Raw genomic sequence first — 19,202 nt, 5'->3', positions numbered from 1 at the left:
ATTTTGTCGGATGTTTAATGAAAGTCTTGTTACAAAAATATTTTCAAGCTGTATATTGTTTTCGCCATCCATCGTGCATAATGAAAGATACCTGGAGTTCGAAAATAATTACTATAATAAGATTTACCACCCAAAAATATAATTGATAAATTTAATAATTCGTTGTAATCTTAGTTAAATTATTGGCTATTATTGCATTACAATATTTAATAATATCTTCTGTTATATAATTTAATTTCTAGTTACATTTTTATCCTTAATACCTGGTTTTATATTCTTAGTCTGTGACCAATTTTGCTAACATTTGTTTAATAAATTTGTATTAGGGCCAGTAGATTGAGCTATATTTTTATAAAATAAGAATGATTTCAAATACATGGTGTCTACAAGGTAAATAGAGAAGATCCTTTTCATGCTTTTGTTTTAAAAGAATTTATGCTCCTTACTAAAGCTTGGTCTTTACCCGTTCCCGATTTTATGAAAGGGACACTGTTTATTTCCATCAAAACATTACTATCGGAAGTTTATCGACATCATCTTTCCTAGTTAGAAATAATCTTTTCACAATCCAAAGAGCCTCTTAATAGTATACTGTACTGGATCTCGTAAACTAGCGTCGTCCCTACGCATTATATCAGATAAATTATTTATACAAAATAATTTCCATTACATTTTGGTTGCATACTAAAAATGTTAATGAAATGACCAAGGGCATATTTGAGTTGAAACCATGGAGGGGACGAAACTAATTTTTCTTCAATAAAAACTTAAAAATAATTTTTAGTTTATTGCCTACAGCTCATGTTTCTGTTATATTAATAGACTATTAATTTATATTCTTAATTATTTATACATTACATTTTTTAAGTAAATCAATGTATTATATTCAACAAAAATTCGAGCCATGGAGGGGTGAATGCCCCTTCGTTCCCCTCAAATACGCCCTTAGAAATGACGCAATTCATTACTATAAAAATAACGGCTTAACAGTAACGTATTACTTTCCGTTACGTTACTACTCAACATCAGGAATATGTTCATGACTTATTTTTCATGAACTTAAGAATACTTTTTTACCAACAGCTAAGACAAGCATAACCACTGCCCCCTCTAAACCCGGAACTAAATGCAACCCATAGATATATAAAAATAGTATAATACATGGAATATACCATAGATATAATATATTATGTCTATGGAATATACAGCTATTAGGCCGGCTTGTCGTTACTGCAGTATCATTTTCATTCTGTGCAGACCGTCTTGTTTCTTGTGATAGGATCACGTCTGATACACATTTCTACGACATATGTTTATTATCATAAACGTTATCATATTATCAACCTTTGAACTTATTATTTATACTTCGCCATTCAGTGATAACGATCGTTAAAACTTCTTACCAATTAAAAGTCGTTCCTAAATAATTTCGCTCATTATTTAACTTATTAATGTTTAATTTAATAATATAATCTCCCCCTGTGCTTCTAATCAGTCAATAGATCTAGACGAATGCACTTTGAAAAAATGAAAGTATTTAAATCGTTTTAATACGAATAAAGAGACGAAGATCGCATTTCAAAAACAAAAACCCTTTGTTGTTGTTATTGACGAATATCGTATTGTGAGTACTGCATTAATCACTTTGAGTTTATTGTCTATTTATTTATTAATTTCTTAATATCTCTTAAAACAAGTATATTTATACTTATTGTTTTTGAATAATACTTACTTGGAACAAGAAGAATGCAGGGTATTGAAGTATTATTTTAATTTTTTTTTTTTGCTTGTAATATGAGTTAGTTAACAAATAAAATTATTCTATCTGCATAAAAGAAGAAAAAATAATAACAATTGTTTTAAAAAAATGTAGTGTTTAATTAAGTTTAAACTATTACCACAGTATTATTTGCTTGTTTTTATAAAAATATTTGTATTATATTGTCATGAATATTTTATTTATGTGTGTAGCCAGTTGATTTAATTAAGATCTTTTGAGCCTAGTGGTATAGCTAGAATATGAAAAACTGTGCTTTTGTCTGGGAAGTAAATTATAAAGTTTTACTTTAAACATATTTATTTAATTTTTTTTTTAACTTTATTTGTTAAAAGGGTGAGTTATTTAACATTTGCCTGAAAAGTTAGCAAAACTTCATATACTACTGGAACTGAGTAACTTAATCAAGTGCAATTGTCTATTTTACATGAAAAACAATTCATAAATGGAAGTACAATAACATATTTTTATATTTAACTAATAAAATGATAGTTTTTTCATGCTTTACTATTAATATTTCTAGAAACTTCATGATATGTGATCTAAAAGAGAAAAAAAAACTATTTGCTACAATATTGTTTACTAGAGTACCATTTAATAACCAAAATATTAATATAATTTGTAAATTAATACAATATTATTTTTATGAAAATAAAACACTGTAGAAACTACCTGTAATTAGAAAATAAAATTTATTTTTTATTTTTTGTTTAGTGTTTAATTTTACAGTTTGGGACACTTATTAAAATAACACCATAGAATTTTTGTATTTTGAGTATAATTAATTCTATTGTGACGGATACTTATTTTATTAATTTCAATTATTTTAATACATAAAATGAGATCAGTTAGTTTAGATATGTATTTATACATTTTTTAGTAGTTTAATAGTTCAATACATTTTTATATACTAAGCAGTGGCGTAGCCAGGATTTTTTAATGGGAGGGGCTAATCACTTTTTTGGATAAGTAAGGTAAGAGAGGATATGATAATTCACCCTTAACCTCCCCCCACCATCTACCACCAAGTTTTTAAATGTAATTCAAGCATTTTAGTATAGTTTTAAAAATATTTATTAATATATAATTTATAATAATAATAATAATTTTGGTTTCAGTGTTTAGTCACTTGCTCCACTTTGACAGCTGCATTCTCTTAGGCAAATTTCTGGCAAATTCAGTTATTATTTCACTTTCATCGAATTTTTATTTATATTAGCCATAGCTAACCCATTCAGTCTGTTTTCTGACATGGTGCTTCTTAAATAATATTTTAAGTGATTAAGTGCAGAAAACATTCTTTCCGGAGTGGAAGAGGCAACTGGTAACGTGGCAAATAATTGTAAAAGTATTTTAATGTTAGGTTGAAGATTGGTGCAATGAGAGAGTGAATCAACAGCAGAATTCGGTTTTGGAATAGTATTTTGACTCCATTGTTGCCTCCGTATGAATACCTCAGCTCTGATTGTAGATGAGGTATCATCATAGAGATCTTGGGCATACATTTTAGCAGCTTTAATAATATTTTCATCGTCATACATATTTAAATTAGCCGGAATAAGTCCTTCTGGTGGCATAACAACAATAAGCCTTTAATTAAAACGAGCATCCATTGATTCTATTAAATATTCAAGAAAAGGAATAAAAGTATAACATTTAAAATATATTTCTGGATTTTCAGAAATAAAGTTTTCTCTCTGAGTTTGCCTTTTACATATTCGTGGCATTTTTATTTCAATAATAACATTTTTTCCCATGTTGACAACGTCATTAAATATTTGATAGTGATTCGCCACAACCTTGCATGATAACCATCAAAAAGATAGTGATAATCGTGGTAGAAACTAGAAGTATTAGTAATCTGTAATATCTATTCCAAAGACAAACACCTGTTATTCGTTTATCGTCAAAATTTAATTTATACCAAAGGTTTAGAATACTTAAATAAAAATAGTAGTATACTAGTCTAGTACATAGATACAATATACATATAAACACGGCCCATGGGGGGGCTATAGCCCCCTTAACACCTCCCTCCCCCTTGGCTACGCCACTGATACTAAATACTGTATACTTTATATACTCTTGGTCTTATGCCTCTTAATGTCTCTATAATAGTCAAAATCTAGTAACCAATAGTTCAAATTGATCATAAAAAATAAAGTTCAATAAAATACTATTCAAATGTAAATATTTATTATAAAACTAATTAAATTTTAAACTAAGTGATGTGAATCTAATCTTTGATTACTTTAATTATTAAATGATCTAAAGTATGTTAATTATGTTATTATTAGGGAATGGATTTATATGTAATAAAAATACAGAAATATGTACATATGTATGTAAGTATAATTTATAAAATATGTGCTAAAAACATCCAAACATGTAGGAAAAAAATTTAATTAAAAAAAAAAAAAAATTATAATTATTAAATTATCAAAATGATTTGTTGCATTGAATTATTACAATATCTTTTAAATTATCAAATATTAAGTGTCGCCTATTAGATCTGAAAATATTTTTAAAACTGCTAAATGATCGTTCCACATCAACCTACATCAGTTGATTAAAGCTTAATTGAAGCTCATAATATCAGAAGGAGATAATTCCATATTAGGTGTCTGCCACTCATTATGTCATTGATTGATTAAAAATCATTATAGCCTGGAATTTTTTTTTGTAACAGCATGAATTTTCTTTTTTATATCTCCTATTGATCCGCTTACGAGTTTTCTTTTTGCAATCGTTGATTCGACAATTTGCATACTTTCATTTAAGAACATATTTTTGTTTCTAATTTTGTAAATGTATGTGCAATAAAACTAAAATTCACTGAGATGAAAATTAAATTAGTTTTTAAAATTTCATTTTGCATAATATTTTGAGCTTTTCCAATAGCGATAGAAGTTACTGAATCTACATTTGAAATAATTTCTTGTACTTTTGTACGAAGAAGACGTGTGAATGATGAAATGATAAAATATGTTTAAAAATATTTACAAATTAGTGAAATATATAAAATAAAAGTAGCATCATATTAATAGGAATGATTTAAATCGTGAACATTTCTTATCGAATCTTAAATATCTCTTTTTAATAAAAATATGTATTTACATATAAATCCGTTCCCTAGTTATTATAATTGATAGTTATTATTTCAAAAATTACTATTCAAAGAGCAACTGGACTATTTAAATTATTAGTATAAAAATTGTCAACAAATGTTAGTATTTTTACTTTATTTTCAAAATTTTAAATATTAATATTTTTGTTTTAGTAATGGAAGACATTAATAGATTGATTCATCAGTTAAAACGTAGTGGAGAATATTTGGTCACTGGTCATGAAAAGTTAACACTGGATATAGAAGTTCTACACACCATTATTACAAGAGTATTACCATCTCTTCATACGGATCATAATATAAATCATCACTATTTATCTGAAATTTTAAAAAAAACAGCCAAATTAAAATTATTAAAATCATTCAATTTGGATCTCCAGGCACATATTAATCTTACCCCTTTTCAAAGTTTAATTTATTTAGAACTTCATGATATAGATGTAGAATGGCTGATAGGTTTAAATTATGAGAAAATAAAATTTCTTATAATACATGGTCCAATCAAATCTTTAGCTACATTGTTAAAACGAAAATGGGCTAATCTACAATATTTAGCATTAAGAGGTGGTCATCTTGGAGTATTAGATGAGTCAATATTACTTGCGCCTACTCTTACATATTTGGAAGCTCCGAGAAACTTGTTAGTAGACCTTGAAAACATAGAAAAGTTGGAGTGCTTGGATTTTTTAAATTTGAGCATAAATAGACTAACACGAGTGCCTATATTAAGTGATTATGGTGCTAGAAATTTGACCGTTTTAATATTGAGCTATAACTGCATAAATAATTTAACAGGTAATTTTGTCTTAATTTACTAAACTTTTTAAAATACATATGAAAAAACATTTTTAGTTAAGAATAAGAAATTAATCATTTATATTTTTCTTTAATAGAATCAACATTCTACCAAATTTAATTAGATTAACTAAAGTATAGATATGATTATGATTATGATTAATGTATAAAAATTTATTAGATTCCTATAGTAAATTATAATCAACTATTAAACTGATTGTCTATAATTAACAAAAATATTTATTTAAAAAAAGTTTTCACAGTTTCACAGCTTGTCTTGTTAAGAAGCGTGTCTATTAGCGCAAAGGTTATTTTTTATTATTTTTGCTATTGAACATTACATAATTAATAAAGAGGTTCCCCCCTAAAAAAAAACTCATATCTTCTCACATGTTTTGACATTTTGTATGGTAATATATGGCAAAGCCTATCATGACTTGGTGTATCGTTTAAAATGTCAGCCCTCCTTTAATTCCTATAAATTTCCCCCCATAAGAAGGTAAGGGACAAAGAGTAAAATAGATGACCCACAAGGAGTTAAAAAGTAGATTACATTAATTAAATTATAAGATTATCTATATCAAAATCTCATTTATTAAACATTTTTATTATTCTAAATAATATTAATGAAAATAATAGCTTGATAAAAATATTGGTGCTAATTCGGTATGCGTTCTACCAATAAGTTTCTGATTCGGTATGTGCTCTACAGTCTACATAGATTATTTTGACTGGGTTTTATTTTATATTTATATTTTTTATATTATTTTATTGATGATTCTTTATAGACAAGTGACTGAGTCAGTTATTTTATATTTTATATTGTTATTTATGATTCGGTTTGGGTTCTAACGAAATGTGTCTGAGTCGATATGTGTAATTTTGACTGAGTTATATCAAAAACGATCTCTATTCACTATCTGAAAGTCTTCTAACTTGGCGAAAAAAAAGGTTCGGACTGTCTTGATGGTAAAGTCGCCAGCAATAGTGATAAAAATTATCAACATTATTAACAGTTGAAAGAAATACCCAATATAATAAATAAAACCTAGGCAGATAACACATATACAGTAATTGCAATCCAATATCCGTGTACCGAACGCAGACCTAGTGTAGAACGCTAAAATCGGTAGAGCGCATACCAAATTAGCACCAAAATATTGTCTAATATTTTTATGTCAAAATACGAAAATGATTGCTTTTTAATTCTTTACCAAAGCAACAACACACATACAAATTTGCTACGACACACTTGTCTTTTGCTACTACACAATACGTGTGCTATAACACACAAAAATAAGCCTTGTATTAGCTATTAAATAATTAACGGAACACACGTTCGTTGTGCTTCAGGCGGCCGTACAAAATTTAGCTATATGTCTTTAAATGTAACACATGATTGTTTGGAGGACTAATTTTTATCGTTCCGCGTATCGCGTTGATCATGGGAATAAGATTTTGTGTTTATATTTCATACATAATAAGTTATTTTTTTCAAATTTATTTTTATTTTACCATTACAAAGAGCTTCGAGAACTTAAGAAAATTGAACGTTGATTAGTATATTATATGTACCCATACCTATAGCTAAAATATAATTTCTTACCTATTAACATAGGTAGTATCTTGCAAATTATTTGTGCACCACTTTATGTGAACCTTACTAGTCGCCACTATAAACACATTGCATAATTTATTTTTTACTTTTTAAATTAATAAAGTTATTTAATTAAGTAAATACAAACGGGTTTTAAAACCTTCCATGTGTATTTTAAAGATTAATTATATTAAAAATATTTTGTAGTATTATTTTCTTAAAATGGTTCTAAACATGTATAGAAATATTAATGTTTATATTTATTGTATTTTTTATATTTATAGGTTTATCTAAGTTAGCCAATTTAAAAGTATTAGATTTGTCAAATAATATGATTGTGCGTCATGAATCTATATCAGCTGTTGGGGATATGGCCTTTTTAAAATATTTAAATTTAGAACATAATCCTATAGCTTATATAGAGAATCATAGAGAAATAACTTGTAGGTATCTTCATGAAAATGCTGCAGTTGAACTTGTAAGGAATTGTATAATAATTCATTTAATTTTTTGTGCTTTGTTTATGATTATTTCTGTTAAAGTTTGAACTTGACGATCAACTTCTTTCAAAATCAGAGAAGAAATTTGCTGGACAGTCTTCTAGATCATTAGATTTGTCATTTCTACATTACCAACAGTCTCCTAGTAAATTACCTACTGATAATGAATTGTAATGAATTAACAGTGTTTTTATGTTATTATGTTTTGTTTAGCAAGTGTTAAAGCGAAAAAAGTAAGATCTCCAATAATTGAAGATCACATATGTGATAAAAATAGTGTTATTCAAACAACTACCCAAAAAACTACCCCAAAAAAAGGTTCAATCCATTTAATTCTATTTTAGTAATGATTACATAAAAACAAAAAAAATTTGTATAGAAATTTTGAAGTCAGAACATTTAACTACTAAAAAACAAATAGAAAGTTTACGCGAAATGTATGGTGAAGAAAACTGGTTACATAGTCATGCTGGTAGCTATGTTCAAGATATATTGGGTATTAAACAGCAGTCGGAAAATGAATTGTTTCCTCAAGCAATCACTGTATTGTTTTAATTAATTTTTGATATTAATAAATGTAATAAAATACTATTTGTGATTTTATTGTTTTGGCGATATAGGAAAAACAACCTATTGAAGAATCAAATAATTTTACTGGTGAAAAGGAATGTTCTGTACTAAGTAATGAATCTCACAAAGAAATGAATGTTAAAACAGAAACAGTACAGACATTACATGACAGTTCAAGTCTGGAATACTCTAAATTAAATGAAAAACCTATAACATTTTCAGGTTAGCTAAGGTTTATATTTATAAAATATTTTAAATTTTTCTGTAAGGTTTATATATTATAGCTATACATTAAACAATAATTATGTATTCAAATATATTATTTTATTTTTAGGAAAATATTGGAGGGCTCAAGTTATAGATTCAAAGACTGGAAAATATTCCAATATTTGTTTATGTTTAACAGAAAGGTTAGTATTTTAACAAAATATGTTAATAATTATCTTACATTTTTGTAAATTTATATAATTTAATCTATTTTTTTTTTTTTTTAATCAATTTATAAATTATAGATCACTAAGTATTCTTTATGTGTGTATTTTATTGTTTTGATTTTTTTTTTTTTTTATGTAATAATTTGGTTTATTTGCTTATATTTGATATATTTCAGTATACCTGTTCTTATATTATTTTCTTTAACAACATACTCTAATAATTTATCTAAATCTATTTATACATAATCATTATTTTTTAATTAGACCTTAAACATAAATATTAATTTCAGAAATATGATTATAATGTTATAACTTTTAAAAATAACATGATTTAGTTATTTAATTTCATATAAAGAATACTATGCCCCTCTGGGCCCTATAGTTTAATATATAATTAATACAATAAAACTGATATATTAATTTGTAGAAACTAAAAAATTAAATAAACTTAGTTAAATGTATATAATATAAATGTATTAAAAAAATGTCTAATATGTGATAGACACTATTTAATGCTATTCTTATATTATTTTAAATCAGTGAAACATGAATCTAGCCAATATGTTGTACCATTATTAAAATGTTTTAGATTATAATTTAATATAGTTTCTAGAAATATGTTTGCTATTTTAGTTATTACAGTTATATGTTGCATTTTGGTAGTTGTTATAGTACTATCCCTTATAAAGTTTTATTTGGAAATTTGTATTATTATAAGAAGAAAAGTTTTACAATTTTTTTTTTGTTATAAGTTACTGTGACTTTTTAAATTAGACTTTTAATTGTTAGTACACAGAAATTATTATAAAGGTCAACTGTGTATTGATAAATCCTTTTAAAAGACAATTCTTAATAGATAATTTTAATTTGTAGTATTTTAATACATAATCATAAGCCCCATCCTAGCCAATGATTTCTATAATGTAATAGGTTCAGTGATGGCTTTATAAACTGTAAAGAGTTGTATCTCCTATTAAAAATATTTTCCTAATCTTGTTTGATACTTGATTTATATGTTTCTTTCAAAGTATGTTAATACACATTTTTATTCCTAAATATTTTGTATGTTTATTTATTGTAATTTTTTTACAATGTTTTTGAATTTAATGAGTACTTCTTGGTTCATAATAAATAAATAGATTTTATTTTTGGCAATGTTGTTTTTATTAAAAATTGAAATTAAATACAAAATTTTTCTTTACTTAAAACAAATTATTATCTGCTAGCCATAATTCTATTAAATGTATATCCATTTTAATATTATGATTTCATTTATACTAGTTTTTTCCACAAAACCATATATTATCGGAATAGCAGACAATTGTGCTATATATATATATAGCAATAAAAATAAGTTATATATTTATTTAAAAAAATAATTTATTGAAATGTTAAGTACAAATAATAAACACATTTATTAATTGCCACCATATTGCATAATTGGCATAATTGCCACCATTGATTAAGCATTTATCATAAAGAGCATTTTGTTTTTGTATCCCTTTATCATAGAAATATGCTATCTATGATCGCAACCATGTTTTTACAGCTTCTTTCATCTTGTTATCATCGTTGAAGTTTTGACCTTCCAGAAATTACATTCTGCTTAAGCAAAATCTACAAGAAATTGTTTTGTCACATTAGTTCCTTGTGGGTGAACATTGTTCTAAAAAAATAATAATACTGCAGCTAAAAATATATTGCTGCTTATTAAATAATGGTGGAAACTATATTGAAAAATAGTTTAATATTTGTACTTAACGTTTCAATAAATTGTTTTTTGTATATTTTACTTATTTTTATTACCCAACAGAATTTACTTTCTGTACATACCTCTTATATTAAATATTATTTTTGACTGAGGTACCTATGGGTACTTCACACAATACTACTTTCTCATCACTAAAAGTGCAATTTTTTTTTTCTGAACATGAAATTAACCAATGGATATCACATGAAAATATGATTTTTGTTATTTTATAATGATAAAATTTAAATTTGTAAAACACATATACTTTTTCATTTGGACAAATTAAATTTTCTTATCTACAACTATAATAAAATACACTATTACTAATACATTTATTGCAGAGAGTTAAAAGAAAGAAATTCTATTGATGGTCATTTGCTTGCTACCTGGAGTCGAAATTCAATAGAAAGTTGTGTGAAAATAAGCTTTGATCCTATTAAAATTCAAATGAACTTTATGACCATTCGAAGGAATCTAAATCAAAGAATTTATATAATGAGTGATGATAGTGCAAGGGTATGTTAACTTTCTTCATATTTTAAAATTATGAATTGTATTGCTATTTAAATTTGTATGTAGTTTTACAAAGCAGTTTAGAAGTAAATTTTTACTTAATTATTTTAAATATTAATATATATTTATTATTTATGTTTTAAGTTTTTTTTTTACTAAAATATTTGTAATTTATCAAATTTTGCACAGCAAAAATTTCATTTAAAAGTTACCGAACAATTTTATTTTAAATTTTTTATAAATTATTTTATTACCTATATGTATGGTATTTATTGCAATTTATCTATTTAAATAACTCTGTATTGCAAATGTTTTTATAAAAATAAATATAATAAATAAATAATAATATAACAAAAATGTTTTGAAAATTTAAAATAATTAATAAATATTTATACTTTTTCGGCTTGTCTTAGATAGTCTGAAAAGTATGTAGTTACATTGTTATATATATATAGTTATATATTTACCAAAGAAATGTACATTAGTAAATTTTATTTATTTTTTGATTATCTCTAACTTTATCTTATTTTAATTAACTAAATAGTATACATTTGTATTTAATACCATGTTACATTTTTTCTTTCAGGAATTTATAAGCATTATTTGTACAGAGCTAGAATCAAGAACATTGAGTGAAATGAACCAATTAGTATTTAAATGTGTTAAATGTACCACAATATTTTGTCAAGAAAATAATAGACACATTCTTAGTAAGTAATGATAGTTAAAAAAATATTTCAAACTAATAAATATATCCTTCATAATTCAGATTTTTTTTTCTTCTATTTTATAATTTATGATATCTAATCTTAACAATACTTATTTTTAGATTTGGATTTTTAGTTAATAAAATGTTCATTATAAAAAATTAACTGTTGTTAAAATTTTTCTAAAATTTGGCCATTGACTTTAACAGAGAAATAAAGTAATGATTTATTACAATTTAACCATTTCAAAAATAAATAATTTATTAGCTCTTAAAAAATAGTTTAAAATATTTAAATAAACTTTATTATCTATACTAATGTTACAAAGAAGTATAGTTTATTAGCTTGAGAGTTTTTTTGTTGGAAGTAATTTCTATAAATACTGCTGATTTTGAAAATTATTTCATTAGTAGAAAGCTACATTATTTTTAAATGATTTGGGCTACATTTGATTGTGATTAATATTATTTTTTAATGTGAAATAACAATATATGTCAATCAATTTTGTTAAAATGGACTGATGCATTGATTTATTGGCGTGTGCTGAATATAAGTGAATATTATGTCATTAGAGCATATTAGTTAGCCTATTTGAGTGACAGCTATGAAAACAAATTTCAGCATTGATTACTCAAACTTGGAGAAGGAAAAATTACCCTCCTAGCACTAACTAATTGAACTTGATAAATTAGATCAAATAATCCATAAATTAGAACATTTAATGGAAACAATTTATTTTGGTCTTGAAAATGTATTGGAAAACAATTATTACTGTCTTTATTCGAGGGCAATAGTGTCACTCAGAAACTAAACAGTAAATTAAATTAATTTATTAATTTTACTGAAAATTCAAGTAAAATAGTATGTTAATACAGTGTGTAATATCAAGGATAAAGTGCATTTTCTTTAAGAATTTTCAAATTCTTTCAAAGCTCTTTTGGCATATCACCTTACAATATTTTGATGGCATTTCTATCATGTTGTTAAGAAACTTGAGCCTTCCCAACATGTATAATGATACAAGGCTACTGATAAAAGAATTACGTGACATTATAATCGTGATGACTATTCTCATGAATCCATCAATGAGAAAACTTGTTTATATACCCAGTTTACCTAGTATTTCCTAGTAAACCCAGTACTAAAAACCATACAATATAATTTCATCACAAGTAAAAATGTTTGACCCAACGAAGGTCAATTGGGGTGATTCATATTTTGGTTGACAAAATAATAATTATTAATATTGTAATAAAATTATTAACACATTTTTTTTTTTATTAAATAAAAAAAAAATTGTAAAAGAGAATGTCAAATATTAAAAATTAATCATGTATTATTTACAATATTTTATTTTATTATTTAAAATATCAATTGTTTTCCAGAAGAAAAAAGAAAAATTTATTGCCCTAATTGCAACAGTTCAATTGTTGTTCAAATGGAAGAAGAACCTCTCCCATCTGCTAATAAATTGAAACAAAATTTAGCTGAAGAAGAAAATTCCAATGATTCAACACCTGTTAATTCAAGATCTAGTATGCACATATATTTTTATTAAATTATATAATTGAATATTAATAATTTTTTCATTTAAGGTTCAGAAGAACCAGAACAACAACAATTATCAAGAAATGATAGTGATATAGAAATTATAAGTAACCCTAGCGAAAATTCTGTTGAAATTCTTGAAGTAATTTCAACGTATGTAAATCTTAATAAATAATTATTCATTTATAAATTAAACTCTATTAAGGTTAGGTTAGGTTAGTTAGGTTAGTTAAGGCCCTTCAAAAACTGCTAATCCTAGCAGTGTAGAAATAAAGATAAATTAGTTTAATAAGATAAACTTTTTCATAGAATAAAGAGATAAATAAAAAATATTTGATTTTTTTCAAATTTAAAATATATTAACTTTTCTTTATTTATATTCTGTACATGATTACTCGTGTATCATATCTATGATTATCTTATAATTTGTTTCTTATTTAAAATGAAAATATTTTTTATTTATAATTTTTATTTTTAATAATATTATTAACTCATAAAGTATTTGAATAACAGAAACTTTCAAAGATTCAACATTCTAATTAATTAAACATTTAGAAATTTGAGAATTTTATTTATTTTTCTTCCTATAGAATTAAAAGATAATATTAAATTAAATGTTATCTTATTCTCATTAATTATGTATTTTATTTTCACAATTAAAATTACCAAATAAGTTGTTTTTTTTTCTTTATCTATTTTAGTTTTTGATAAAACAATAACCATGATTAAAGTGATGAGACAATATTTTTATGATGTTTATAATTTAAATGACGTGCTATATCTACATTTCTTTATGTATTAGATTTCTGTTTTCATCAAGCTACAATTTAAGTAATACACATATATTTACTTTTATTTTATATGTTGACAAAAACATTTAGTGAAAGTAGTATAGTCTACTGTACTAAACTCAAAAATATATCCAATTTATATTTGATTAGAACTCATAATTACTTTATCTGTTAACAAAAGATCCTTATTAATGTTCAAATGTTTAAATATTTATATTCTACGTGCTTATCATTGTAAATAATAAAATATGTTTCATTAGTTTTATTTAGACTTTCCTAAAATTATCATCTAAAACCCTTTTGATGTTAATCTAGTTGAACAATATTACTTATTATAGTTATATTTTATTTGAAGACAAAAAATGTCTTCTAGAGCCAGAATCTTTAACATTTGTATTATATTACAGAAAAGAAAAGAAATCAGAAAAAACTCAACTGACTATTGATGTTAGGACTGCATTGACAGAAAGTAGCTCTTCAGGTTTGTATTTCACTCATTCTATATTTGTTTTATATTATACTGCATTTGATAACATTTTAATAAATGTTAATTAATTTTAATTATTTTTAATAACATTTCAATAATAACTAAAATTGTTTAGTATTGTTATTGTATAAAAGAAAAAACTAAATTTACACTAAAATTAGTTTATTTGGTGCATTTCTGATAAATTCATTATAATTTAGTCTTTATTTTACCATTATTTACCAGCTATCATGGTAAATACTACAAATACAATGTTGATTTTTAGTTAATTTTAGTCATATTTCTAATTATGTAGGTATAAACTTAACATGATGAGTATTTTCAACATCAACTAAGTATTTTTTGTTAATCCTATATTATAAAATATTTACTAAAATGAAAATGTATATAAATTGTTTACAATTATTTAAGTAATCTTATTTTATGACATAATATTAATGATTTATTTAAATAGTTTTTAATTCGTAAATTTTGTAGTTTATTTCATATGTACATTTGATACTAATTATATGTAAAACATTTAAATATGTCATTAGTGTATTTTATATATATAACATCAATTTTGTATATTTGGTTCAGGTATCATCTGAATTTAATAATTATAAAAATAATGCTTGCCATTTTAATAATTTTATAAGATTTATTTTAATTTAATTAAATAATTCTTAAGTTTAAATTTAGATATATAATAAAACAATTTAAAAAATATTAACCAAATTCTCTTCTTACTACCCAACAGTTAATTTTTGAAACATTTATTTATTGTGTTTGTTTTTTTTTTTCATTTTAATCAAATTAATATTAATATTAGGATCAATGACGGATAGTGTGTGTACTGCTTATGAAAGTCGGAAAAAACGCAATGACAGTTCATCATTAAAAGGTATTGTACTTACAGCTACATATGATATAATGTATTGTGTTTTTTATACCATATTATGTACAAATATTTAATAAATATATTCAAAATATTTTATTTGAATTTTAGAAACAGGAATTAATATAGATTCTAGAATTCCATCAGTAACAGATATACCTATTCAATTTTCGTACAATGACTTTACTTCAATTGACCAACGATTAAAATTTTATATCCGACAAAAATATTTCCGAGAAAACGAAGAATTTAAACTAGTTTTTCGAGTATGCTATGTGAGTGTTTTTTAAAATTATTATAATTAACTATTGTTTTATTTAACAGTGTAATTGTATTATGACAAGTCCTGATAACCGTCTTGATGGATGTGTGATAATTTCCAACAGATCATTATATGTATTTAAATTCATTGGCCAACCAGATGAACTGTAAGCAAAAACTTTTTCTCATGATTTATTGTTTATTTTTATTCAATAATAATAATAATAATAATATTTATTTTGCAAAACAACATCAGATACATTTTATACATACATAAATTAATTAGTTGCAGCACCCCTTAAAAGCATTGCTTGTGCTGGGGGAGCAGTTCTTATATTATATTTACTTAAAATTAATACGTAAAATAATAAATTAGTAATAGAATATATTAAGAAAATAGCAAGTATAGTTATGTAATATTATAAACAGAGTAAAAGATAAAATTATGAAGAACAAAAGCATAGCAAAAGCAATAATAATAGCATAATGTTTTTGTATAGTTTACAAAAAGTGTCCAGTCATCGATTGAGCCTAGTCAAGTCAATTGCTACCCTGCCATGGAATGTGGGCTTAGCTATTTGTGTCACTCAACCAGAAAATGATATGAAATATACATTTGTTCTCTTTGTGCCGCATATTACTACACGATTAATCGCATTTTTAGAAAGTATGTATTTATTAACGAATATTTTACCATTTTCATTAAACCATGTAATTGAATTGTATGTTATAAATAAAATCATTATTTCAGAGATTAAACCATTTGAACAACGAGCAGTATTGATATCATCTCCTAATACTAATTCCTATTTATATGTGAACAATATCCTTTATAGAAATGAATTGCACTTACCTATTATTCATGTTGTGTTCTGCGAGAGTGCAACAATTGTTACAGACAACGGTAATTAGATATTAAAATTTTATTTTATTAACCTGAAATCCCATTGGTCTTAACAATGTTTATTGTTTTATATTTATTTTGATATATATATTTACTTTAGGACTGGTAGAGGTTATCGAATTACCAGGTGTTGTGATCACTGAATATGAATTAGTAGTATTAAGCGGTGAATGTACATGGCTATTACCTTATGAAGAACATTTTCCTACATTGGCTCATGTACAGAACATGAGTAATTTCAATCATATTGTAAGATATTCAAATTTAAAATTACTTATGTATATGGTCGTTTCCTTAATTACTCTATTCTGTATGGTTTCTTATAGGATAAAAATGAAGAAACACTTGGTTTACACTTCAACGATAATACATCGTGGTTATTAATTGTAAACAGCATTGAAGCTGAATATCTTATGGGCGAAACAATAAGAATACTAACAAATGCCAAGCAAAAATCAAGTTCTGCTATTCAAATAGCTGCTGGACTAAATTGCTCAACTCAAATCAATCAAATAGTTTAATAGATTTATAACAGCTCAAATTATTTCCTGGATTCCAATTACAGTAAACATAATATGTAATCAATATTTGATATTTTTAAATAAGCAACATTTATTTGTATAATAAAATAAAAATAATAATGAATTATTAAACTGTATAGCTTCTATAGACTTGCCCATATCATACAAGCTTCCTGAAACTATTAAAATTGTTGTTGGCACAAGGTTAATGTCCATAGAATGTGAATAATTATTTTTTATTATTGTTATTTATTACGATTAAATATTTTGTTAATACTTTTATTAGTTTATAAAAAATAATATATATATATAAAATTTATGAACATAACAGTAATTTTTGTATATAGAATTTAACTGCCTGTTTCATTTAGTCAACACCAGCTAGTGATACATCTAAAGTAGATAAATACTTTTATTTCTAAGAAGTACATCAATTAAGATTAGGGTTGCCATAAGTCCCAGAAAACTGGGATTGTCACCAGTTTTGAACTTCATGTCCCGGTGTCTCGAAAAATGTTTTCAGGACGTCCATATATCCCGGGTTAGACGTTTAGAGGAAATGTATTATTGTTTAATTTTTAATTTCGACCATTTTATTTCAAAGTACATTTTTAATTGTAATCAATTGACAATATATAATAAAAACATAATTTGTAATTTACACATATAAATATATAATGTATTTTATTTTACAAAAATATTTTTAAATATTTTATTGCCGGCCATTAATGGTCCTCTTCAGTGACGTATACATAACTTTTGTGTGGAGGAAGGATCATTTGCAAAGAAATCATTATTTTTCTTACGTTTCTAATGTCCTCACACTAAGAACATTATTTTATTTTAATTAAAAAAAGGTCTAGGGAGGATCTGATTCCCACATCCCCTTCATGTATACATCACTGGTCCTCTCAATATATTAAAAGTATATTAATCAATAATGTGTTTGTTTGGTCCCGGTTTTGCCTTATAAATTTATGGCAATCTTAATTTAGATGTGGATTATATGCACTCAAGTTCAAAAAAAGTATTGTAATATCATGGAAATTTCCAATATTGTGAATTATTGTTCTTGTACTAATATTTAATCATTCAAATAAGAAGTTTTGTATACATAGACATATTAAGATATATATATATACCTATATCTTAATATGTTTATGGTTGTATATCATGTAATTAATCGATATAAAATCCATGTGTATATTAACTATTGAACATTAGATCCGGTGACAGCTTCACAAGTCTAATAGCGTTTTCCACCTCACTGAACTGCCTTGACTACACCAGTGCATATTTTTATGTTCCATCGGCAAAATTAATGTGCGCCACCGAGTGTCCTTTTTAATGTTTCATGTCAATGCACTACGCCAGTTTTTCGTCCCCAGTGCAATGATAATCGCACGAGCCTCTTGTGGCAGTATATCTTATCGACCAGATTATTTTATTATAATAAATGATAAGAAATACAGTTTTGACGAGTTTATTGTGGTAACTTATGTACACATAAATCATAATTATAATTTTTTTTATCAATATAACTTTCTGCCCTTGAAGCTATAACTTTAGAAGTTATTAAATTATAAATTATAATATTATAGTGTAACATCAATATGGATGAACCAAAAATGATAGCTCTTATAGATACCTTTCGTCAAGTGCAGTGAAGAAGATATTGAAATCGTTGAACATATATTATCCAAAAAAAACAAATATAATTCCGAAAATAAATAATTATATAATATATTATGTATATATATATATTATATGTTGTTCATGCGTATACGAATAAAAAGATTTATATAATATTGAATATAGGATATAATGTATAAAGGATAAACGAGATCAAGAAACAAAAAAATTACACGGTAGTTTGAAAAAATGTACGTTTAGTACTAATTTATCTTCTAGCGCACAATCGCCAGGTAATACATTTTTAATAATAAGATGAAGTCATACTCTTATATTAACTATTATTTTTGTAAATTATCACAATTTATTATTTTTAGAAATAGACGTTACTGTAAAATATACCAACAAACA

General features: G+C 24.7%; 1 protein-coding gene across 3 annotated transcripts; it reads left to right on the top strand.

Moving 5' to 3' along the window:
• The first annotated feature begins 1,357 nt into the window (after positions 1-1,357).
• LOC112683539 (serine/threonine-protein kinase 11-interacting protein) lies at positions 1,358-17,785 on the top strand. Of its 3 annotated transcripts, none has more exons than XM_025554604.1 (20): positions 1,358-1,624; positions 5,058-5,699; positions 7,581-7,774; positions 7,839-7,941; positions 8,010-8,114; positions 8,176-8,339; positions 8,417-8,588; positions 8,701-8,776; positions 10,892-11,066; positions 11,650-11,773; positions 13,156-13,305; positions 13,366-13,471; positions 14,517-14,590; positions 15,408-15,479; positions 15,585-15,739; positions 15,798-15,901; positions 16,235-16,401; positions 16,486-16,638; positions 16,739-16,887; positions 16,965-17,785. In XM_025554604.1, exons 2-20 carry the CDS (start codon positions 5,060-5,062, stop codon positions 17,157-17,159), a joined length of 3,078 nt encoding a protein of 1,025 aa, XP_025410389.1. In that variant the 5' UTR covers positions 1,358-1,624; positions 5,058-5,059; the 3' UTR covers positions 17,160-17,785. The 3 variants fall into 3 exon arrangements, with proteins under 3 accessions (XP_025410389.1, XP_025410388.1, XP_025410387.1); XM_025554603.1 differs by lacking the exon at positions 1,358-1,624 and adding an exon at positions 1,685-1,753 and having other exon boundaries at positions 13,159-13,305; XM_025554602.1 differs by lacking the exon at positions 1,358-1,624 and adding an exon at positions 1,686-1,753.
• The last annotated feature ends 1,417 nt before the right edge of the window (positions 17,786-19,202 follow it).

The sequence above is a fragment of the Sipha flava genome, unplaced genomic scaffold (assembly GCF_003268045.1).
Source record: "Sipha flava isolate LNK unplaced genomic scaffold, YSA_version1 229_pilon_pilon, whole genome shotgun sequence".
Taxonomy (NCBI): Eukaryota; Metazoa; Arthropoda; class Insecta; order Hemiptera; family Aphididae; genus Sipha; species Sipha flava.
Note: the sequence above shows the minus strand (reverse complement) of the source record. Positions and strands in the feature narration are given on the sequence as shown.